The 25,092-nt window shown below is 47.7% G+C and overlaps 1 protein-coding gene across 3 annotated transcripts in view; it reads right to left on the bottom strand.

Moving 5' to 3' along the window:
• Nucleotides 1–22,117, bottom strand: part of SH2D5 (SH2 domain containing 5) — a 30,799-nt gene extending 8,682 nt beyond the window's left edge. For 2 of the 3 annotated variants that reach the window (XM_030186132.1, XM_030186134.1), the window contains exons 1-7: nucleotides 22,071–22,117; nucleotides 19,367–19,473; nucleotides 16,934–17,014; nucleotides 14,226–14,300; nucleotides 6,324–6,470; nucleotides 4,858–5,061; nucleotides 2,824–2,992 (exon numbers count right to left, since the gene is read on the bottom strand). In XM_030186132.1, the coding sequence (XP_030041992.1) occupies nucleotides 2,824–2,992; nucleotides 4,858–5,061; nucleotides 6,324–6,470; nucleotides 14,226–14,300; nucleotides 16,934–17,014; nucleotides 19,367–19,444 (754 nt within the window). In that variant the 5' untranslated portion in view covers nucleotides 19,445–19,473; nucleotides 22,071–22,117. The remainder of the gene's footprint in view (nucleotides 1–2,823; nucleotides 2,993–4,857; nucleotides 5,062–6,323; nucleotides 6,471–14,225; nucleotides 14,301–16,933; nucleotides 17,015–19,366; nucleotides 19,474–22,070) is intronic. The other variant, XM_030186133.1, reaches the window with a different exon arrangement.
• Nucleotides 22,118–25,092: the final 2,975 nt, after the last annotated feature.

Below are 25,092 nucleotides of genomic sequence, written 5' to 3'. Positions count from 1 at the left end.
AAGCCCCTCTCCCAAATTGCAGCACTAGCTGCTGCTATTTCTAGAGGGGATTCACAAGACCTCCCCTGGCAGCCTGCAGCACTTTCCATGGATGGCTACTACTGTGCCCCCCCCCCCCCTCCGGTTTTCATGCATGTACAAAAACTAAGCATGTGGGGGAGGGGGGGCCCTGGCACAGCAGCGGCCCTTGGAAAATGCTGCTAACAGCCCGGCTGCTGGTGGAGGACCTGTTCCACTGGTGGGGATTGGGGATCCCCACCACCTCTAGCGTTTGGAGGTTGGGGGGGGGGGGGAGCAGGATAAAATTGCGCACCCCTCCACACACATACACAGTTTAAAGTCTGGATTCAGCTATTGAACACAGTCAGTTCCGTTGAATCTAAACCTTACTATATATTGAACCTTGAAGTAGTCACCTTGGTTTGTACAAGAACGCTATACCACAAAGGAAAAATTCCAGAACAGATGAAAAAAAGTTGCTGAGATATATCAGTCTGGAAAAGGTTAAAAAGTAATTTGCAAAGTTCTGGGGCTTCACAGAACCACAGTGAGCCGTTACCTCCAAATGCAGAAGACTTGGAACAGAGGCGGATCTTACTAAGGGTGGCCAGTCTCCAAATTGCTTCAATGACGCAGTGACAACTCACCTGAGAAGTCACAAAACTTCCCAGATCATCATCCAAAGAACCGAAGCCTTTCTAGCTTCAGATAAGGTCAGTGTTCATGACTCCATAACAAGAAAAGACTGATCAAAAATGGGATTCTTGAGAGGTACCATCATCAATGCTCCTTGTCTCATTTGCAAAACACACTGTGATGATCCTCAAGCCTTTTGGGATAATGTTCTATGGAGAGACACTCCATGGTGCGACCGCACCTTGAGTATTGTGTTCAATTCTGGTCGCCACATCTCAAGAAAGATATAGTAGAATTGGAAAAGGTGCAGCAAAGGGCGACAAAAATGATAGCGGGGATGGGACGACTTCCCTATGAAGAAAGACTAAGGCGGCTAGGGCTTTTCAGCTTGGAGAAGAGACGGCTGAGGGGAGACATGAAAGAGGTATATAAAATATTGAGTGGCGTGGAACAGGTGGATGTGAAGCGTCTGTTCACGCATTCCAAAAATTAGACGGTTTCCTAAAGGACAAGTCCATAAACCACTACTAAACGGATCTGGGGAAAATCCACAATTCCAGGAATAACATGTATAGAATGTTTCTACGTTTGGGAAGCTCGCCAGGTGCCCTTGGCCTGGATTGGCCGCTGTCATGGACAGGATGCTGGGCTTGATGGACCCTTGGTCTTTTCCCAGTGTGGCATTACTTATGTACTAAAAATTGAACTCCACGAACAACTCAGGTCCCATTATGTCTGGCGTAAGGCAAATGCAGAATCCTTCAGTAATACCTTACAACAAACATGGCAGTGCGATGGAGTGAGAAGGCTTTGCTAACTCAGAACCTGGAAAACTTGATGTTATTGAAGGAGACACGAGTTCTGCACTGTACCAGACAATTCTTAAGGAGAAAGTCCAATGTCCGTCCGTGAGCTCAAGCTGAAGCATAATTGGGTTACATAACAAGACAGTGATCCAAAACATAAAAGCAAGTCTACATCTGAATGGCTGAAAAGAAACAAAACTGAGATTTTTTTAGACTGATCTAATCAAAGTCCTGACCTGAACCCAACAGAATCAAAGCAGTTCTGCAAAGAGCTGGCCAAGATTCCTCAACAGCAACGTAAAATACCGATATCGAAAACTATAGGAAACGTTTGGCTGCAATTATTGCTACTAAAGGTGGAGCAACCAGTTACTAAGTTTTTTCACAACTGGTGATAACAGATGTTGAATAACTTTGTTCCTTAAGGGGTCCTTTTACTAAGCTGCAGGAAAAAGGGCCCTGCGGTAGCCATTTTTCACATGTGCCAGGCCCTTTTTACTGCAGTGGGTAAAAAGCCCCTCCCTCCCCCCAAACAAAGCCATGCGGCCACCCAGCAGGTGGCAGTATGGGCTTCCACCATAATCGGGAAGCATGTGGCGATGACAAATTACCACTGAGTTAGCTCCATGCTAGAGAAAAAAAAAATTTCCAGAACACCAGAAATGGCGCACACTCCAGCCAGAACTAATTAAACTCTGCAATTCGTTGCCAGAGAATGTGGTAAAGGCGATTAGCTTAGCAGAGTTTAAAAAAAGGTTTGGCTGGCTCATAGACCGTTATTAAATGGACTTGGGGAAAATCCACTATTTCTGGGATAAGCAGTATAGAATGTTTTGTACTTTTTTGGGATCTAGCCAGGTATTTGTGACCTGGATTGGCCACTGCTGCAAACAGGATGCTGGGCTCGATGGACCTTTGGTCTTTCCCAGTATGGCAATACTTAAGTACTTATGTAACTACTACCAGCAGCCGCTTAGGATTACCATATGGCTCCAGAAAAAGGAGGCCAGAATGAGCCAGTCTGGGTTTTATTTCCATTGCTTTCAATGAAAGCAAAACCTGGACTGGATCAATGTGTCCTCCTTTTCCTGGAGCCATATGGTAACCCTATAAAAGACCCCCTAAATGAGGTAATGCATTAACTCATGTGTTTACTCAGGTTCCCTCCAGGCCCCTCCTGCTCTACAATGATCTGTATTTACTCGCTTCCCCAGTGCTATGGATCCAGTGTGTGTTGCAAGATTTCCTGAATTCTTCTGGTAGCCCTCTTCCCCACCATCTCCACTGAAAGACTGTTCGATGCGTTCAATCATGTGCTTGGTGTATATACGTTTTCTTCTTTTAATCCTTTTCACATGCAATAACCACATAGAAAACTCACGTGTCCCCTGGACAGGGCGCTGCAGCTGCGCGTTGTAGCTGGTACAGCGGTAGGCCCCTGAGCGGATTGCCTTGCTTCGGATGGCCTTCTTGCGTACTAGGGTCGGGGAGCAGTACGGGTTTCCCTGGGCAGTGTTTCTGGGATTGCTTCTGACTCCATTTACCTCTTTCTAAATCCCAAATAGATACAAGAGGTGAAAGGTCATTACTTACAAGTTTGTTCCAGGAAAGTGACCGGCTTAGCAGGGAAATGGAACTGGGACTTGACATGCCGCCTTTCTGAGGTTTTTGCAACTACATTCAAAGCGGTTTACAAATATTCAGGTACTTATTTTGTACCAGGGGCAATGGAGGGTTAAGTGACTTGCCCAGAGTCAAAAGGAGCTGCAGTGGGAATCGAACTAAGTTCCCCAGGATCAAAGTCCACTGCACTAACCACTAGGCTACTCCTCCAAGCAACCCCCTACCAGACAGTCATAAGTACAAATTAAGACAATTCCAGGGCCGGTGTCATACTACAGGGTTGGGGGGCTTGGTATTGGGGCTGATGCTGCAGGGCAGTAGTTGGGGAATCACTGCAGAAAAGGTACTGTCAAAACGATAGTTTTTCGTAATACAGCCAAAATGCATCATAAACACAGATTGTTCCACGATTTCTTCCCCCCCCCCCCCCTCCCGAAACCCAGCAAAAACTATCCAAAGTGCCCTAACTGCAGCTCCAATTTAACACAACATCCAGTGTACCCTCTCAGGACAACCCGCTGATAGGTGACTGTCCCTGCCAAGTCTCAAACGTCCCAAATCTTGTGAAAGTGCAACGGTCTTCCTTGGTGAATAGCTGTCAGCTGGGACATACGTCCGAGTAGCTGATCTTCTGCAGGTAATGAAGGGCATTTCCAATAGGCTGCTATGGTGATTTTGCCCACCATAAATAGACAAACAGCAAGTTTATATATATCCCCAACTTAATCCCACACAGTCGCCATTACTGGACCCCTTGCAGTATTATCAAATGCTGTGAAATAAATATGTACTTTACCACCGATTTTCTGTTTTTCACCCTCCTCCTCCTCCTGCTTTTCATTCACGTTTGAGCTTTCCATCTCCCACTCTCACCCCTTATCTAGGGCTCCAATTATCCCCATATCCCCCTCTATAGTTCAGCTTTCAAGTTTATTTAGAATTTATTATCCATCCCCTATGGCAGCGTTCACAATCTAATAAATTACAATGATAAAGGAGATATAATGTAGAAAGAAATTTATGAGGAAGGGGTAAAACTACAAAAATGATAGGAAAGACACAAGGAAGGGGAGGCTGAGTAAAGTCTGCAGAGTCGTTAGACAAAATCAGAAATGTTCACCTACTCCCTATCCTAGTCCTTCATTTCGACTATCTGTACTTAGCCCCTCAGCCCTTATTATCTACTTTCCTCAGTTTTTCATCTCTCCTCAAGCTCCAACTGCTTCCCTCTCAATTATTTGCTCCCTAGACTGAAGCCCATTCTTATTTTATTTATTGTTCACTTATATCCCACATTTTCCCACTCATGCAGGCACAATGTGGCTTACAAACATTAAATAAAATACAGAATAGGAAAACTTCCATCTCTTATCCCTCTTTCACCATTTCCTTTGCCCCCTTTTCACCACCTTTTGAGATCACTAATTCTTCTCTTATATCCCTCCACAACACAGATTTCATTGTTCTGTCCCCCGGCTCTATCTTTCAAAGTCCCCACTTTCTCATCCAATCCGAGTCCCTGTTTGTTCTTTTCCTGTTGTCCCTATCCCACCAATCCCCAAATCCAATCCTTTCCCTCAGTCTTCCAGTTTCTGCTACCCCCCACCCCATGGGCGTAGTTTGACTGTTTCATTTGGGGGGGCAGAGGATATTAGCATATTCATTTGCATTTGCCATCCTGTGGCGATGATGTCAGAGGCTGGGGGTTTTGGCATTCTCTATCACTGATGCCTCACCTGGCCCCAATTTCATTTAAAATTAATACACAGCAGAAACAGCTGGATTAACTCACCACACTGGTGCCTGGGAGCCTGCGAAAGGACACCAGGGCATCGACGTTCTGCGAGATTTCCGAGTCTAATGGTTCTCGTGCCACCCCAGCGCCTCTCTCTGGTGGCCTCGCTGGCTCCATGCAGGAGGGCTCCTGCTCCCCAGGATGCACTGCCTGGTAATGGAGCTGGAAGGAGCGACAGAGCAGCAGGTTCCATAGCTGCACCTGGCAAGAAAACAACGTATCAGCTACTCCCAGCAGGGTCAGAGACCAGACCCGAGTTCTATGTCTTAACTAGACAGGCAGAGCCAGTCCTGGTTTCACTCTGGTGCACGTGTGCATTTTGCAATCTCTAGGAACAAAAAAACCCCAACAGAAGGGAACTTAACAGGTGCTAATGTGTCTTTATAAAAGACCAGCTGAAATCAGCAGAAATCACAGCTACACTGAGAAGCCACGTATATAAAAACTTGCACAGATGTAATGTCAGCACGTAAAATACACGTGTATTTTAAAAACTGCCTGCTCTCTACCCCAGAACATGCCTACACATGGGCCACATGACAAAGACTGCATCAGTTTACAACTACATGTACCACATGCCAGGGGCGTAGCCAGACTTTGGCGGGAGGGGGGTCCAGAGAGCCCCCCCCCCTCGGCGCCATTGCCGACCCCCCATCCCGCTGCCAACCCTCCCCCGCCGCCGCAGTCGTCGCCTACCTTTGCTGGCACTCAAGGGGCATCTAAATTATAGGATCGCCTTTTTTAGGGCCTCGGCCTTCAGTCTGTCCCTCTAGGGCTGCCAAAAGCTCAGGTTTTTAGGATACCTAATGACTATGCCTACTGGTCCCATTGTATGCAAATCTTTCATGCATATTCATTAGGGATACCCTTGAAACCTGAGCTGCTGGCGGCCTTCAAGGACCGGGAATGAAGACCAGCCACTTCCAGGACAACTTTCAGAGGGATCCAGCCAGCTAGATTCTACAGGCTGAAAACATTAATCCACAGGTCATAAGAGAGCAAAACCCAGGCTTCCACTTCAGGGGCGTAGCCAGACAACAGATTTTGGGTGGGCCTAGGCAAGAAATGGGTGGGCACCAAGTGTTCTTTCCAACCCCCACCAGAAAAATATCTGAGCGGGCGGGAAAACGCTTCTTTCCACCTTGGCAGTCTGCAGTAGGCATGCGCTGAAAACTGAGCATGCACAGATGCCAGTATCGTGGAGAACAGTGTTTTAATTACTATCAGGGGGATGTCTTCAGCTGGCGGAGCTTGGGATCCCCACCAACTACTGCTAAACGTGTACTACTGTTGGGTGGGCCTGAGCCCTGGCCCACCCAGGCCCACCTGTGGCTACGCCATTGTTCCACTTATACAGCCGACGACTGGAAATAAGTTAGTTCTGCTACTTTAAGTAATGCAGGTTTAAAGCTTTGACACACCAATAATTACTAATGCACATAAGAGATCAGAATAGCTCATACCTCGCTGGACTGGCTGCCAACATACAGGTGGCAGAAAAGCTCATGGCTTGGGCTCTGTGGATTCCGAGCCACAAATGCAAACTGGCAGTCCCTGGGCCGGCAAGTAGTGTACAGGATCCGTGGAAGAGCGTGAGCCATCAGGAGAGTCTGTATTAAAACAGAGCACCAGGAGATTTCTTCAGCATCTCTGGAACCGTTACTGCTTTTCCAGATTGTCAGTAAGTTAAAAATAAAAGATTCTGGGAAGAGGGGGTGGGGGAAGTTAATGAACACAAGAACCCACTGGCTGTAAGGTTTAAGTGATCAGACGTGGCCAAGTCCACAGAAGCGTCTTCCCCACCTACATGCATCGGGCGATACCACAAGACATCACAGGGATGATGCCCGATGTCCTTTAATCATTGCCCCCGGCTGCTGCTCTGATCCTCTCAAACTCACTCCCTTTTGATATTTCTGCAGAGTCATCTTCGAAAAGATTTAAAATGCTTGCTTAAGACTTTTTTACTATTGTAGTCACTGCATAACTACTTGGGGGACAGGTCTCTTGGGGTATCTGCACTTAATCTTGATGTAACTTTACACCGAATATAAGTACATAAGTAATGCCATACTGGGAAAAGACCAAGGGTCCATCGAGCCCAGCATCTTGTCCACGACAGCGGCCAATCCAGGCCAAGGGCACCTGGTGAGCTTCCGAAACGTACAAACATTCTATACATGTTATTCCTGGGATTTTGGATTTTTCCAATCCGTTTAGTAGCGGTTTATGGACTTGTCCTTTAGGAAACCGTCCAACCCCTTTTTAAACTCTGCTAAGCTAACCGCCTTCACCACATTTTCCGGCAATGAATTCCAGAGTTTAATTACACGTTGGGTGAAGAAAAATTTTCTCCGATTTGTTTTAAATTTACTGCACTGTATAGAAATGCTAAATAGTAGTAGTAGTAGTAGTAGTAGAATACAGAGCTGCCAAGGGGTCCCGATTTTTGTACACGCCCCAGCCATGCCCATTCTGTCTTGGCTCCACCCATTTTTTTGGCTCCACCCACTCTACCTTGTGTCATCTTGAATTTCTTTTGATGTAGGCATAGGAAAAAAAAACATTTTAAGTTTAATTCATGTTCAATTATGGGATATAAATTATATAAAGTAAAGTAAATAAATAAATAGAAACTCTGAATGTTGAACACCAATGTAACAGTGCTAGGGTGTCCCTATAACCAGCTCCTCCAAATGATACACTGATTACACTTTCTAACAAATTGCTACTCTACCTATGAAAAGTTATTCCCTTATTATACTTCCTCTGAGTACATCTGTATACTGCACAAGCCAGCAATTTTGTTTTTTAAATTTAAGTGAGATAAATAACAAAAAATGCTACCAACAGGCAGAGGAGTGGCCTAGTGGTTAGGGTGGTGGACTTTGGTCCTGAGGAACTGAGTTCAATTCCCAGCACAGGCAGCTCCTTGTGACTCTGGGCAAGTCACTTAACCCTCCATTGCCTGCCGCATTGAGCCTGCCATGAGTGGGAAAGTGCAGGGTACAAAATGTAATAAAAAAAAAAAAGAAAAAAAAAAAAAAAAAAAAGACAACCGTGGATGCAGCAGCTCAGAGGTTACAATTTACTTACTTACAGAGACCAATCAATGGGCTTCAAGTTTTCATCCGATCCCTCCACCACGATGCAGCCTGTGCTGTGCAGCAACTACATCCATGACAAAAAAAAACCCCAAGCACACGCGGGGCTGCAGCAGCCTTCAGGCATGCGCTGTCGGCTCTGCTGGTCCTCTGCCCCTGCTGACGTCAACTTTGAGTTCCGGGGGCAGAGGACCGGCAGAACTGACAGCGCATGCCTGAAGGCAGTGCTGCGGCTCCGCGCGTTTGCTTGTTTTTTGTCGTGGATGTAGTTGCTGCACAGCACAGGCTGCATCGTGGTGGAGGGATCGGATGCTTTTTTTTTGTTTTGTTTTTCCGCTGCTGCTGCCTTGGGAGAAGCAGCGGTGGTGGCCGATGAAATCTCAACAACAGACTTCACTGCTTTGGCGGGAGGGCAGGAGAGTCTCCTGCTGAATGCAGGAGACTTGGCAGTCTAGCAAATTGTAACATACTCGAGATTGCAAACTGTCACTGCTTAAATGCTCCCAACCACTTTCACTTGCCCAGCAGTGTCATTAAGTGGTCCAAAGTCCAATCGCAGGTTTTCGGTTTCATTCCTTGGACAGTTTCCTTGGGTTTCAGCACAACCACAGCGATTATTCATAGTTGTAAGTTTGCTACCTACATTTTAGATATCTATTGCTGACCCTGAATCACGTGAAGGCCCATTTTGCACAGAACATCGAGATGGGAATTGAGATGTCCAAGTTGGGATGTTCGCAGTCACCCCCCGTTATTCCTTACATGCCCACACACAGGTGATCTTTGTTCTTTAATGCCAATTGGCGCTTCCTATCCCTGCACTGGCAAAACTTGAATCAAGAAGGCATTCAGCTTTCCTCTTCATTGCACCAGATTTATGGAATTCTCTACTGAGGCTGCGGCAGCCATTTTGAACAGGCAACCATGATAGGTAAGTACAAATGGACATTGCTCCTTACCCATTCCAACCTAGACTCCAGGGATCGAGCAGGTAGGCGGTGGGGGGGGGGGGGGGGGGGGGAATGTTGATGTTTGAGACTGGGTGACTAAAAGGGATTTTGCTGACGTTTGGAAGGGAAAGGGAATCTTGTCAGGGCCTGGCCAATATCCTATCCAAATACTGGAACTCATTTCACAATTGTTATATAGTCTGTAACAGGGGGCCAGAACCTGAGTTTGGGGGCACATGTTGAGTGCCGCCCTGACGCCATCCCCCCCACTGCCATGCCTCGCTTCACCTCCCCCCCCCGCCACGCGCCTTCTCGCACCCACTCTCCTCTCGCAAATACCTTTGCTGGCAGGGATCCCCAACCCCTGCCAGCCGAAGCCTTCTTCAGCGTCGTCTCCGGCGCACCCGTGTTCCTGCCCTGCTCTTCTTGCTCCTCCTGTCCTGTTTCACGTAAAGGAGCGTCAGCGTGCACAGGGCAGGAGGAGCAAGAAGAGCAGGGCAGGAACACGGGTGCGCCGCAGACGGCGCTAAAGAAAGCTTTGGCTGGTGGGGGTTGGGGACCCCTGCCAGCCACACCAGGGGCCCGGACATAATTTGCAGGGGCCCAGGCCCCTGTGGCCCCCCCATAGCTACACCCCTGGTCTGTAAACAGCCTAAATCTGTCTGTCAGACAAGGCACTATATCAACATAAGGCTTTATGGAGCCTGGAGTAAAATACTGTAATCTGTTTCATATAAAATATTGTGTCTTCCAGCTTCCTGATGGGAGAATATACCTACAGCAGCAACATTTGTATTGCAGCCAAGAGTCTGTTCTTAGTACCTCAAGCTGGCAACTAGGAGACCTGGGCAAAATTCCTTGCTCAGGCACTCGGGCTAGGTGTGGTACTGAAGCAGTGACAGCTGCCTACTTGGTTGGGGGGGGGGGGGGGGGGGGGGGGGGGGGGAGGGGACCAGGGAAAGATGGAGAAAAGGAGCAAGTGAGCTGAGCCAAAACACTGCCCCTTTGACACCCAAACAGCAGCAGCTCAGCACTATGCAGACAAGGAAAAGAAAGGACGGACCACGGTAAAATAAAACTAAGAGGAGATTAAATATTCAGGAATGCTAAACAGCTATTTGAAGAAAAAAATAAAAGCCCCAGCTTCAGGAGCTGGCGAGTTCCCTGATACAGCAGTGAAGACCCATCAGTCCACAACACATGCTCTCGGGCGCTAATCCGATGCGCTGTTTTCTTTAAACCCATGGCTAGAGCGGCACAGTTTGGGAAAATTTCCACCAGAAGCCTTTCAGATTGGCTCAGACTCCCTCCTCTTCTGAAGGCTTCATGGGATTAGCACAGACAGAAAGAATGCGGATTCTGATTAATAGTAATTATGAACTATATCCTAGTTAAGTTCTAACAACTTTGTCAGAACACGTATAATTCACTTTCTGAATCTGTCTAGAGTCCTCAATTAAAGCACCTTTCATAAAGGCCATTACCAAGCACGTCAGAAGGAAAGAAACAAACAGAATGGCCACAGTATCTGGTCACTGGCATGAAGTCAAGGCAAGTTAGCAGTAGGTGGCCAGCCACATCTTCAGTCACAGTCTCACAGCTATGCATGTAACAGCATACACTGGGCTCCTGCCACCAGTCTGCTGTGCTCCCATCTTCCCCAAAAACTCCAGCCACCTGCTGATCACCTCCATCACCAGCTTCTGACATTACTCACTCTCCCCCACCCCTTCAGATTCCTCCATTACCAGCTTCTGATGTCACTCTCCCCCCACCCCCAGGCACATTCCCCCATTACTAGCTTCTGATGTCGCTCACTCCCCCACACCCCAGTCAGATTCCTCCATTACCAGCTTCTGATGTCGCTCACTCCCCCCACCCCAGTCAGATTCCTCCGTTACCAGCTTCTGATATCATTCACTCCCCCCCTCACCCCCAGCTATCTACATCATGAAGTACCTTTAATGCAAGTCCCACAGACCCCTAAACCTGCACAGGTATAGCTCATCCCACTAGCCTATGATACAAAAGGCCACAATGGTGCATGAAGGGAGGTTTATACCATTGGGGTGGGGGTAGAGAACAGGAAGAGGAGAAACTGGAAGACAGACCAGACTTGTGAGAAAAGTGGGATAAGATGACCAACAAGAAGAAATGAGGGCAACGAACTTGCCCAATATATTTTTCTAGCCATAAAACTAGGGTAATTAGTCAGAGCCTTGTTTTTGTTTCCAACGAATGAGATATTAGCGATAGCCGGTTCACAAAGAACCACCCAACTGAGCCCTGCAAGACCCAAGGACTGTATACCACTCAGCATGTTTAAGATATATTCCTCTCAGTTCCTTTTGTGCATTGCTACACACTGGGCAAAACGTTTTTTCCGTCTGTCTCTACTGGCCGTGATAGCCTCCGTCTCCTCCCAGGTGTTATCTCCCTCAAATGCGCCTTCCCAGGTCAATTTCGATCTTCAGTCCACTGGCTGGTCTCCGTTTTAGTACCACTTTGAGATGACAACGATCTGTGCCGGGGCTGGTGGTTGGGCGGTGGGGATAGTGCTGGGCAGACTTATACGGTCTGTGCTGGGGCTGGTGGTTGGGAGGCGGGACTAGTGCTGGGCAGACTTATACGGTCTGTGCCGGGGCTGGTGGTTGGGAGGCAGGGATAGTGCTGGGCAGACTTGTACGGTCTGTGCCAGAGCCGGTGGTGGGAGGCAGGGATAGTGCTGGGCAGACTTATACGGTCTGTGCCGGGGCTGGTGGTTGGGAGGCAGGGATAGTGCTGGGCAGACTTGTACGGTCTGTGCCAGAGCCGGTGGTGGGAGGCAGGGATAGTGCTGGGCAGACTTATACGGTCTGTGCCGGGGCTGGTGGTTGGGAGGCAGGGATAGTGCTGGGCAGACTTATAGGGTCTGTGCCAGAGCCGGTGGTGGGAGGCAGGGATAGTGCTGGGCAGACTTATAGGGTCTGTGCCAGAGCTGGTGGTTGGGAGGCGGGGTTGGTGGTTGGGAGGCGGGGATAGTGCTGGGCAGACTTATACGGTCTGTGCCAGAGCTGGTGGTGGGAGGCGGGATTAGTGCTGGGCTGACTTATACGGTTTGTGCCGGGGCTGGTGGTTGGGAGGCAGGGATAGTGCTGGGCAGACTTATAGGGTCTGTGCACTGAAAAGGACAGTACAAATAAAAAAGTAGCACATATGAATTTATCTTCTTGGGCAGACTGGATGGACCGTGCAGGTCTTTTTCTGCCATCATCTACTATGTAAATGTAAAATGTGTCCTATCAACTACCTCTAATCACAGAGCTGCTTTTCTTCAGTATCTCACACACGTGACATGACCTCGGTAATTCATTCCTAAAATTTATTTATTTATTCTTGTATCCCACTATTATCCAAAAACAAGTTTCAGTTCAAAGTGGCTTACAATTTTACAGCTAGCCAAAGTTACAGTGATGTGATGCAGTTACAAAGGTGATGTGGACATTGTCCTCGGGCATCACTGGTAAAAACAGATCCAGTTTCTTTCCTGTCTCAGGTGTTTTCTTTTTAATTATTTTCAGAAGTCTCTTATTGGAACACTTCACAAAAAGTATGAAGTGAAGAACAAGATCCATCTGAAATCTTACATCTCCAAATCAGGAACAAAACCAAAACACAAGAAAACAAATGAACACATGGAGCCTTCCTCAAATCAGCAGGCTAAAAGTTTTCCAATGAAAGCATAATACGACTTCACTTTTTAAATTGTTTTTGAATATAACACCCCCCATCCCACCAATAACAAAGTGCGCTCAGGGCCTCCAACGAAAGGGAAGGGACATGAGTGCCCCCCCCCCCCCCAAGTCATACTATCCCAGACCATTTAAGTGGTCTTAGTTAGTTCATTTGGTGTCAAGCCTACGACCAGCCCACAAACGTACCATCTCGTACGCCTTTTCCATGCTTCTCGCTCACTCTAGTTTCCAGGGCTTAAACACCTTCAGTTATTCCTAAAGCTATGCAACCCTGCTACTTTCAAGTGGGAAAGGAGGGGCGACATAGGTCCCCACTGAAACTATACCGACCACTTTCCTAGCCCATGAGCTGTCTGCACTGATCTCGTGGGTGTCATGTTCAGTACAACGGAGTCTCCGGATTTGAAGATGCTCTCACACAGTGCTGGCATGCTTTAGAAATACTTCTGATCAGACAGCTTTGGTTGAATTCAAATACTGCCAGTGTGAGACATCGCTGCAGGGGTATTAGACACTCTAGACAAACATTCAGCTTTGCACCTTCCCCCTCACCCCCCCCACAGTGGCGTACCAAGGGGGGGGGGGCGGGTGCAGTCCGCCCCAGGTGCACGCCGCTGGGGGGGGGGGGGGTGCCACGCGCCTGTCAGCTCCGCTTGTTCCGTGCTCCCTCTGCCCCGGAACAGGTTACTTCCTGTTCCGGGGCAGAGGGAGCATGGAACGAGCGAAGCCGACAGGCGCGCGGCACCCCCCCCCCCCCCGCAGGTAAAAATGCACCTGGGGGAGTGTCCTTTCGCCGGGGGGGGGGGGGGGGGGGAGTGTCCTTTCGCCAGGGGGGAGGGGGTGTCGCATCGGCGATCAGCCCCGGGTGTCAGCCACCCTAGGAACGTCACTGCCCCCCCCCCCACAACAGTCATGATGACCCCAACAGCACCCCTCCCAGAATAACCTAGGAACATGGGCAGTATGATATCTGCCTATCCCCTCCCTGCTTGGAAAAGTACCTCCCCCCAGTCTAAGTGTATGTCTGGTTGTCAGGACCTATTCCTTTGCCTGCAACTGGTCTTTAGTGCACACCAGAAGCTGCCACCCTAGGCCACTGCCTAGTCCTGCATTATTGTTGTTGTTGGGCTGGCCCTCCATTCCTGGCAGTTCAGTACCAAGCAAGCACATGAAAGCAGGAGACTGAGGTGTCTGGATAAAGGAAACCCTGTCCCATTATAACCAAGGTGTGTGTGCAGGAGGCAGGAGAGACTGCACTGGAAGGCCGCAACCTGTCCATTTCCTATAATTCTCGATAGGGTACCAGCATATGTTTAAGGGAAAGATAAAAGGTATGAGTAGCATACCAAGGGCAGGGCAGTGGGGGTGGTCCGCCTTGGGTGCATGGAGCAGTGGCGTGGCTGCCTCCTCTGACATTATTTCCTGTTCCAGGGCAAGGGACCGGCGCAGCAGACAGCCTCATGACTGCTCCGTGCACCCCCGGGTGGCGAGGATCATGCGCTTCGGGAAGGGGTGGGGGAGGCATAGTGGCAACCCGCCCTGGGTGACAGCCAACCTTGGTACATCACTAACGGTACCTCTCCATCTGCACTGTACATCTTCACTCCCTGCACACTGAACTTCAGGATCACAGACAGCCGACGAGTACAGCCCTGAGGGGAGAGAGAGAAAGAAAAGTATACCTAAAATCCAGACACACAAAATAAGCTCACGCACCAGAGGTTTCTCCTGTCTGCAGCCACATGTCAGGAGCGCGGCCATGGGATCACCTTTGAAATCATATAGTGGATACACATACAAGACAGAGCAGCCCAATTTCTGCATGCGTGAAAGCTGGGCTGTGATGGGGCAGGAGAGAAATACTGCAGACGCAGGAAACGTCATATAGAAAAGCATAACTATTCCCCCCTCCCCGTTTTATTTAATTTTAGAGGATTTGATATATTGCTCAATGCCCCAAAGCACGTCTGTGTGGATTACAACAGACAAAGAAAGGGAAAGAAGACAAAAGGTAAGGACAGAACCTGGTGTTCAGCAAAAAAGAAGCACCTTGTATTTTAAGCTGTTTACGAAGGACATTTCCAGCTTTAACAGTGGGAAAAGTAAATGTCTACAAATCCATTTGGAAATGCTGCTGCTTTAAGAACGAAGTCTCCTGCTGACCAAATTGTTACGATGACTGCAGAAACCCAGACCCACCGAGTGTCATGTTAGTCCTGCAGAACCAGGGTCCAGGGAGGCTGAGAGATCATACAAGTGCCTCCTTCAGATGTGTATCTAAGTCTCTTAAATCTCCTGGGTCCCGATGCTCAATTTCCTTCCACTGTTCCAAACAGCGCTGTAAAATTAGCCCCGATGGTCAGAGCTAACAGCATGCAAATTTAGGTGCGGGATTAGCTCTAACCACTGGGGTACTTCTGTGGGAGGATTATGTCTGGGCATCCACCCAAGGCACAGGTTCAGGCTGTCCAAAAAAAAAGAATCCAGACCTGTCAAACATGTCATCTCACCTCCCCCCCCCCCTCCCACCCCATACAAGGGGCCCAGTGGCCTTCTCCCTTCCCCAACAGCAAAAAAACCCAAAAACTTTACCTGTTGGCCCAGTGGGCAACCCTACCCCCTCCCTCCCCGGTGGCCTAGTGCCCCCTCCTCCCTTCTAAAGGTACAGGCGGAAAGGTTGGAAGCACTAGGCCATCGTGGAGGGTGGGAACAGTTTTTTTGCTGTTGGGGGGAGTTATGAGGCTGTAGGTCCATCAGACTGCCAGCCCTTTGCGTGTGGAGCAAGGGGGTGGCCTGTAAGCATGCAAATGCATGCTAGACAGGGCTCCCCATTCTCCCTAATGCTAGCTCTGAGCTGGTGTAGGGTTTGCCGTAGGAGCTGTTGAGCGTTTGGGAGGAATAGGTAATGCCCTGTTTTACATGCTACTTGCAGTCAGAGTCAGCAGGCGCATTGTTTCATGCGCTCATTGGCTCTGATCATGGGACAAGAGTGAACATGGGCGCTAGATAGCTTCTGATCATTGGCCCCCTGGAGACTGGCAGACCATCTGCACCCCCCAAACTCTGACCCTCTGCCAGTTCCCCAGGCAGAACAAGCAGAGCTGTGGTTGAGTTGCAGCATGTTGCGAAGGACAGCAGCCCCCCATCCTCCTCTTTCTCTCAGCAAAGCCTTTAGGGAGGGGCTGCAGCTTCAGATTTCTCCTCTTGATTCTTCCCACCCAGTACTCAGGACGCTAAAGCCCACAAAAAAGGCTCCTCTAGTTCTAGTTGGTCCAGACCCTGGAGACCCCACCAGAGAGAAACAGGGAGAAAGAAAGCGGGGTTGGGGGGGGGGGGGGGTGAGCAACAGTGGAGAGAAGAGACAATAGGGAAAGAACACAAAGAATTTGTCTGTGCCCAGAGGGTTTACAATCTAAATTTGTACCCAAGGAAAGATGAAAACAGCATTAAAAAATAAAAGGTGAACAATCTTTCCAACCTTTACTTGTAATGGTTCCTACACTCCCAGCTGTACTAAGTGACCCTGATATAGTAATAACACAACCTAAGAACATCCTGTGATATCCAGCAACACACAGAGGATTTGGAGTTTTTATTTTCATTCTGAAAAATCTCTGTGACATCCACAATCCAAACTCGAGCTCTGTGGCTCACGTGGTGTCCAGGGGCGTAGCCAGACTTCGGCAGGAGGGGGGTCCAGAGCCCGTGGTGAGGGGGCACATTTTAGCCTCCCCCCACTGCCGCCGACACCCCCCCCCCCCCCCGCCACCAACAACTTTGAACCCCCCCCTGCCGACGACCCTCTCGACCCCCCTCCCCCGCTGCCGCAATCGTCGCCTACCTTTGCTGGTGGGGGACCCCAACCCCCACCAGCCGAGGTCCTCTGTCTTTTCCCGCGTAAGGCTTCGTTCTTCTGAGTCAGACGTCCTGGGGGACCTCGGCTGGCGGGGGTTGAGGTCCCCCGCCAGCAAAGGTAGGTGATGACTGCGGCGGCGGGGGAGGGTTGTCGGCAGGGGGGTCCAGGGCCAAATCTATGCGGGCCAAGGCCCCCCTGGCCCCATGTAGCTATACCACTGGTGGTGTCACTTATCTGTTGTTCAAGAGCCATTCAGGGAAAGAAATCTTTGTGCTCAACTGGCCCTTAGACTTCATACATATTTTGATGGTACTGAATATTTTAAAGCTAGGATCCACCGGGAGACATTTTCTACGCCCCACCAACATGCTACTTCCATCGCCACGCTCCACATGCCTCGGGCAGGGTCAGCCCAGTCCCAGACCTCACCTTCAGAGACTGAAGCCGCTCATGGATCAGGCAGATCTTCTTCTGGAGAGGAAGGTCCTCCACCGTGAATGAGCACACGTACTAGGGACAGAACACAAAACACAAAGAGCATCTTCTAAAACCAAGACAAGACGAGGGGAGAATGTGTCTTTGAAACAGCAACAACAGAATCTAAAATCCAAATCCCCGGAGAGCCTGCAGCATCTCTCAGTGTGCACAGCCCGTGCAAATCTACCTGTTACACTTCCTCTCCAACCCCAGCTGATTCTGGAGGCAGGACTGGTGGGAACCTGGTTACACATGACTTCTCTAATAAGAGGTGAGAAGCTGCGTCTGAATCTTCAAAACCCTCTGCCACAGAGAAATTCAGAAGGTGCGTCTCGGTCTTACCAGATGGCTCCCCTCAGGAAAATTATCACCAGTCGTACCAGTGGGCCAAGATTATAAAGCTTCCCCAGAAGGAAGGGAGAAGCAATCAAAATACAGATTTAGAAGAAAGGGGGAAGGGTGTGGCATAGTAGCCTAGTGGTTAGTGCAGCGGACTTTGATCCTGGGGAACTGAGTTCAATTCCCACTTCAGGCACAGGCAGCTCCTTGTGACTCTGGGCAAGTCACTTAACCCTCCGTTTTCCCTTGTACAAAATAAGTACCTGAATATATGTAAACCGCTTTGAATATAGTTGCAAAAACCTCAGAAAGGCAGTATATCAAGTCCCATTTCCCTTTCCCTCCTTCAGCGCCCAGGCCAGGGATTTTGTCAACGTGACCTGACAAGAGATCATTTTAAAGCAAGAACAGAAACAGAGAAAACTTTCAATAGTCTCCACACACACAGCAGGGCGAAGGCCTCACTATTCATCACATGCACCACCACCACAACAAACCCTCACTTTGGTGTTGGAGGGGGGGGGGGGGTCACAGAACACAACCCTTTTAGCAGTAACCAGGTTCTTACCAGTGCTGCCTCCAGAATCAGCTGGGGATGGAGATCTCACCTGGACAGAGGGAGATGACGCTCCTTCACCCATTTATTCTACTTTCCAGTCCTTAAGGGAGAACAGCCCACGTCAGCCGGCATCTGGGCCAACATTTCCTTCTTTCACCCACCACTACTTGCCCAGCCACAAACAGGAAGTGTTAACAGCCATCACAACCCCTGGCTTCCAGCGGTATTAAACTCTCGAGGACAGCGCTCAAGTATTGCCAACCATTCAAGTTTTCTGCACATCCACAAATCAAAAGAAAACCGTGTGGCATTCGAGCAAATTTATCTCATGCATATTTATTGTACAGATTTAGAAAAAAAGTCAGCGGCTTTCAGCCTGTGCTCTTGTGAGCTCAGAAGCCACAACTTTCCTCCCTATCATGGGCATAATGTCTTCTCTGGAAAAACAAAAATGTACATATCGGCAGACAGCTGAAATATCAACTTTCTCAGCTTGCAAAATATTGTTAGAATGAGGTAAAAAAAAAAACCTAAAAAAACAAACAGATTTATATACAGTATCAAATGCCAAGTCGATAGTACAGAAGCAGCAGGAGAAATATTGGAGAAAAATAAAAGAACCTCCCTCCCCCTACGCTATTTGCTGAGCTCCACCCAGGTCAGATGTGGCCACATAAGTCAATTTGACATTTCCCACTCACAGTTAATCTGGCCCTTGCAGGAATTCAATAAATGTATGTTAACCCCCCCCCCCCCCCCCCATACACACACAAAAAAAAGAGAAAGGAACAGCTGGGATTTGAATTGGGGCTACCACCCAACCTGCTGGGAACAGCATCCCCAGTTTGAGGGTGTGTCTGGTCGTCAGGACCTATGGCTTTGCCAGCACCTTACTCTTTGGTGCACACCAGAAGCTGCCACCCTAGGCGACTGCCTAGTCCTGCATTCAGCCCCAAGCAAACACATGAAGGCAGGAGAATGGGGTGTCTGGGTCCGGGAAACCCTGTCCCATTGCAACTACAGAGGCAGGCTGTGTCCAATCTTGGACCTGTGGGGACTTGTGAGGATGCCTGTCAGGGAAACTGGGGCTGCCAGCGGCTGAGGCTAAAGGAGTCAGGAGGCAGCCTACCTGTAATGACACACTGCTGTCAATCTGTTTAAAACTAAACAAAAATTACTCAAGCCTCTGACAATCCTCCCAAGGTGAGCTGTCCTCTAACCGGAAGTATGAGATAAAGGCCTTCATGCATTTCTCTTTAGCTTCCCACCAGACCCCTCATGACACCTACAAACAAGAAAGTGAGGGCTTGGAACCCCGTGTCACATGACTCCATTCACTCACACTAAGCATGTTCACCACCTGGACACAAAAATCTCTTTGTATGTCAGTCTCCGACGTTACAGGAGTTCATATAACCATCACAACCAGTGCAGTGCCTGAATCTCTCCTGGTCCGTCTGTTCTGCTCAGAAAATGGATCATCTTACCTCCAGAAATTTGGTTATTACTCTGGCCTGCGGGAGCCTGCACTCTGCACTTCTTCCATGTTCTGCTTTCTTTCTCATGCTGAGTGTTATCTCTCGGCCTTTGCCCACTGAAAAAACAAACAAAAAAAAAAAAGAGCAGACGTGAAGGATGAGGAGGAGACAGCAAGTCCCCTACAGCTCACATTGTGCCGAGGACACAGAGAGAGGCAACTTTTCCATATATTACGGTACCTCAAAAAAATACCAAAAAGGGATCAAACTAGAAAATATCAAACTAATGTAAAGGCCAGTTTGAAATTCAGCAATTTATCTCGCAGTCCTGATATGAATATATTTATTCAAAAAGGACCTCAAAGCTTCCTAGTGAGATAATTCTATAAAGAACTCATGGATCAAAAGAATCTTCCTGAAGCAGCAAACGCCAGCGAAACAAGGCACTCTTGTAGAAAATTGGATTATCAGGACAATGAGGAATTAAAAAGTGGCTATACCGCGGTTGATGTAACATGAGTTTAAGACCACTGATGGATACAGAATGATTGAGCAGCAGCGAGTGGGTGGAAATTGTACCACAACGCAGTGAAGAGCAGAACTGCCGTCTCTCAGGTAACTTTATGTGGTGCACCACTCATTAAGGGGGGGGGGGGGTTAAGGCTTCTCTAGACTGTTCAAATTGGTGTTTATTAGCTAATAATAGATTGCAGTTTCTTCCTTTTTCATTTTATAAGCACTTTTTCTTACAGTAACCAATGTTTTTTTTTTTTTAATATTGGTTTGTTTTTTACCCTCTTCACTAACATATGGACCAATGATAGAAATCTGCTCCAACTATAGCTGAGATGCACCCAATTGGGAGCATGAATTCTTTACAGAATTCTGTCACTAGGAAGATTTGAGGTCTTTGTTGAATAAATATATTCATATCAGGACTGTGAGATAAATTGCTCATTTTCAAACTGGTCTTTACATTAGTAGTTCCCCTCACTACCCATTTGCTTTTAAGTGGATTACCAACTACATAAGTATTGCCACGCTGGGACAGACAAAAGGTCCATCAAGCCCAGCATCCTGTTTCCAACTGTGGCCAATCCAGGTCACAAATACCTGGCAAGATCCCAAAAAAGTACAAAACATGTTATACTTATCCCATAAATAAGCAGTGGATTTTCCCCAAGTCAATTTAATAATGGTCTATGGACTTTTCCTTTAGGAAGACACCCAGAGCCTTTTTAAACCCCGCTAAGCTAACCGCCGTTACCACATTCTCTGGCAACGAATTCCAGACTTTAATTACACGTTGAGTGAAGAAAACGTTTCTCTGATTCATATTAAATGTACTACTTTGTAGCTTCATCGCATGCCCCCTAGTCCTAGTATTTTTGGAAAGCGTAAACAAATGATTCACATCTACCCATTCCACTCCACTCATCATTTTATAGACCTCTATCATGTCTCTGCTCAGCCATCTTTTCTCCACACTGAAGAGCCCTAGATGCTTCAGCCTTTCCTCATAGGGAAGTCATCCCATCCCCTTTATCATTTTCGTTGCCCTTCTCTGCACCTTTTCTAATTCCACTATATCTTTTTTTGAGATAACTCAAGAGAGGTGGACCAGAAGAGAACTGCTAGAATGGTGCAGAGCTTGCATCTGAACTGTACCCCTTTTTACATTGGGGGGGTGGGGAGAGGAGAACACAACACACAAGCATGTCTCACTGACCAGATGTTCCAGAATTAATGGTAGGTGGTCTCCCTCCCTTCAACGAGAGGCCCAGGCAATGCAGGTACAGTTGGACCACCAACCACCACAAATATCTATATGTAACAAACATCAGCCACTTTGATCGTTCCACAGAAGGGCAGTACATCAAATCCCAGCCCTTTCTGTAGTAAGCACTTAATCAATGGTGTAATTAAGTCTATATCTGCTGTTCCACCTCCTCCCCTCTATCTTCCATACAGAGCTCTGCCTCTGAAACCCTGGGGAGGGGGCAGAAAGCTGTCGTTTTCTACTAGTCTTTATCTGGGTCTTTGGACACCAGATACTTCTAGTCCTTTGCTTCTGAGGATGATCGTGGGAGAAGGACAATCTTAATGCCTGTCCTTTTTGTCTCTGGAACCCCTGGTCCTTCTCCCACGATCTTCCTATCTCCTTGTTCACTCCCGGGGGGGTCACAGAGTTCTCCACCTTGGCGTATTTGTGCTGGACCCACATTTGCCAGTAAGGAGACCACTTGGGGTTAGAAACACTCTGCTGGGACCCCTAACAGCAGCCAAAGCCACTCGGGGCTGAAAGAGCCAAGCACTTGCCCCAATTGCCCAGATATTGCTGGAGCCTGAGCTGATGCAGGATTCAGACAGGGGGGACGATGAGAAGGAGGAGGAGGAGGAAGAGTTGAAGCAGGGACCTTCCAGGGAAAAAAATGGAAGAGGGGCAGTTTGTGAAGCTTTAAAACTCAGATTGAGGCGAAATCAAAGAAGAAAGGTTATAGGAAAGCGACGCCAAATATCTCCGAACCTGCGTAATCCCTTATTAATATACCCAGTAATAGAAGCACCAACCCAGACGTCTAATCTCCTTTTATTCATTTTGCACCAAAACTTCCTAAAATGCCGGACCGAACCCACCCGGCCGAACCTCTGCAGCCCGTCTCCTTACCGGACCGAACCCACCCGGCCGAACCTCTGCAGCCCGTCTCCTTACCTTACCGGAGTCCTCTGAACCTTTCCTCCACCCCACTCACTGCTGCAGCAGGAAAACGTCCCACGTGGCCCCAGGCAGATCCTACAAACACCTCCGCCTGGAACGCCCAGAGCCACGGCCGACCAATCAGCACAGGAAAGGCGTGGTGCGCCCCGCCCTCTTCAGCTTGCCCCAGGGCGGCAGGTGTAGGCGGCGCCCCGGGATCCCTCGTTTGCTTAGGAAGCGCTTAAACACTGCAGGATCCACCGACTGAGCCCAAAGCGCAGAAAGTTCCATTCTAGCACCACCTGGTGGAAGAGAAGCGGACTGACAACCTCAAATCCTCTGCTGCTGATTAAGAGCTAGGGCAAGTCACCTAACCCTCCCTTGCCTTAAGGTACACATTTAAAGTGTGAGCCCACTGGAGACAGAGAAATTAATACCTCCCCCCCTCACTCTGAACCACTCCTGAAAAAAAAGGTGCGAACTAATACCAGCTTTCTAAACAACAGTGAAGAAAGGACTTTTCTATTTCAAAGGGGGAGGGAAGTGGGTACTGCATCCCTGGAAGCATTCCTCCCAATCCTGAGTAGAGAGGTGTGGTAGCCGTGTTAGCCCACTTTTAAAGGTAATCAATAGAAATAAAACAAAATAAAACATGGAAAAGAAAATAAGATGATACCTTTTTTATTGGACATAACTTAATACATTTCTTGATTATTAGTTTTCAAAGGTTGCCCTTCTTGGTCAGATCGGAAATAAACAAATGTTGGTAGATGACAGTATATATGAGCGAAACATCAAATCATTTCAGTGACAGTCTAACAGGATGGGGGTGGGTAGGTGAGAGTCAGGGAGACAGGAGAGCAATACAATTTACAAAGCAATACAATTGTATGCTTTGTAATGGGCTAGAAAACTACTACTACTACTTATCATTTCTATAGCGCTACAAGGCATACGCAGCGCTGTACACCATACACAAAAGCCAGTCCCTGCTCTAAGAGCTTACAATCTAGATGACAGGCAGAACAATTAAGGGTAAGGGAATAAAGAGGTGAGGATGAAAGGATAGGGCAAGTGAGCAGTGGTTAGGAGTCAAAAGCAGTGCTAAAGAGGGGGCTAGACGTACAGGCTCGGGAAGTCTATTCCAGGCATGAGGTGCAGCAAGATAAAAGGAACGGAGTCTGGAATTCGCAGTAGAGGAGAAGGGGACAGATAAGAGAGATTTATCAACAGAACGGAGTACCCGAGGGGGGACGTAGGGAGAGACAAGAGTGGAGAGGTACTGGGGAGCGGCAGAGTTAAGTCCTGTCTGGTGGGTGTCAAAATATCTAATCATTCTGACTTCAAAGGTCTTACGTTCCTGTATTGTTTTAAAGTTCCCTTTCAGGATTCTTACCATGAAATCACTGGTACGGTGTTCTGGTTTTGTAAAGTGCTGCCCCACAGGCGTGACATCTTTATTGGTACTGGCATTTTTCATATGATGTCTATGTAAATTAAATCTCTTCTTTAGCATCTGACTTGTTCCTCCAATGTAGCAGCCGCGAGAACAGTTCCATCTCTTCAGAAACTTCCCTTTTCCCCCAAATGTCCGTTCTATTGATAGCAAATCATGCATCTGATATTTCCACTGCATGAGGTTTGGTGGATGATCACTAATCCATTCTATCAAAATGCATCCTTTTGCAATTGGAGTTTTCATACCAGCAACGTGTGCCCACCAGAGCTCAAGGTGTGTTCCTCCTTCCATACCTAAGAGACACACCTCTGGTCTTTTGATCATCATTGTGCCAATCAAGACTCCCAAGTGGTCTCAGGAGGATTTTTTAACACCGAGAGGCTGAAACCATAGTGTTTATGAGAAGGATCCGCTGGTATGTTTTAAACTTTCAATAAACAATAAATATTTATTTTGAAATTTGCACAAATTTTATTGACACATTTTTATGGATTATCCTTGTATTGCCATTCGTTACATTTTTGGATGTGGCCGTGGGCTCTGTGTTCCTTTTTAATTGTAACTTGTATTGATTCTATGCTTTTAATGTAATACTTGTATGAAATATTTATGTGTTTAATTCTTATAAAAATACCCTGATACAGCCTGATTGAAATAGGTTGCATTGTATATGATCACCTCAAGAACATAAAGATCCTTTATGCACAGAGCTCACTTTGCTTTTGTTTCTTGTAATATTTTTCTTGTTATTTTCGTGATGCATCTGCCTCTAAACAGGGTTCAGGCCAAAGTGCAACCTTGCCACAGATCTTGTTCTAAATTGATTCATGCTGACACATTCCCATTCGGGAGGACTTGCACTCTTGAGCCCACGGAAAGAACTTTGATCCAATTTACCACTGAACCCTTGAATCCAAATTGTGCAAGAATAGGCCATAAATACGTTTCTCAGTTTTCAGTATGTTGCTTCCCAAACTGTGGATCAACCTGACACTGGAAGTTTGAATTGAACCATCTTATCAGAAAAATTAATGTACACTGAGGGCCAGTTCTTTAGACACTAGATTTTCTTTTTGGTCATCACTGGATTCTGTAAATGGCCTGTATGAATAGCAGTTATCTATCTTCCTTGTTTGCTTTTAGATCGTATTTTGCTGATTGGTGGTATATAAAATCAAAATTAAACGTGGAAATGTACCCACGACACACTGTCAGAAGCTTTCCAACATTTCATCTAAGTCCCTGTTTTGCACTGTGTCTATGGCTGCCAATAATTTCCATTAGGTTACTCTTCTGCTACAATGACCATCGCTTTCCTCCCACACCTTTGGGTCTTAGGTCTATAAGAACCAGACTTTACTGGGCTTTGGTATCAGGAACCCAAATGCACGACTGTCCAAATATCAGGAATGAGGCAGGAGTATCCTCTTCCATTTTAGCTAACGCCCCATGATCAGAGCCCTTGAGCTCGTGAAACAACACGCTCGAGGGCTCTGAATGCAACTAGCATGCAAATGCATGCTAAACAGGGCTAAACATATTCATCCCCAATGATCAGCGGCCAGCGTGCCAAAGATT

The sequence above is a fragment of the Microcaecilia unicolor genome, chromosome 13 (assembly GCF_901765095.1).
Source record: "Microcaecilia unicolor chromosome 13, aMicUni1.1, whole genome shotgun sequence".
Classification (NCBI taxonomy): domain Eukaryota; kingdom Metazoa; phylum Chordata; class Amphibia; order Gymnophiona; family Siphonopidae; genus Microcaecilia; species Microcaecilia unicolor.
This window is presented reverse-complemented; position numbering and strand designations above follow the sequence as displayed.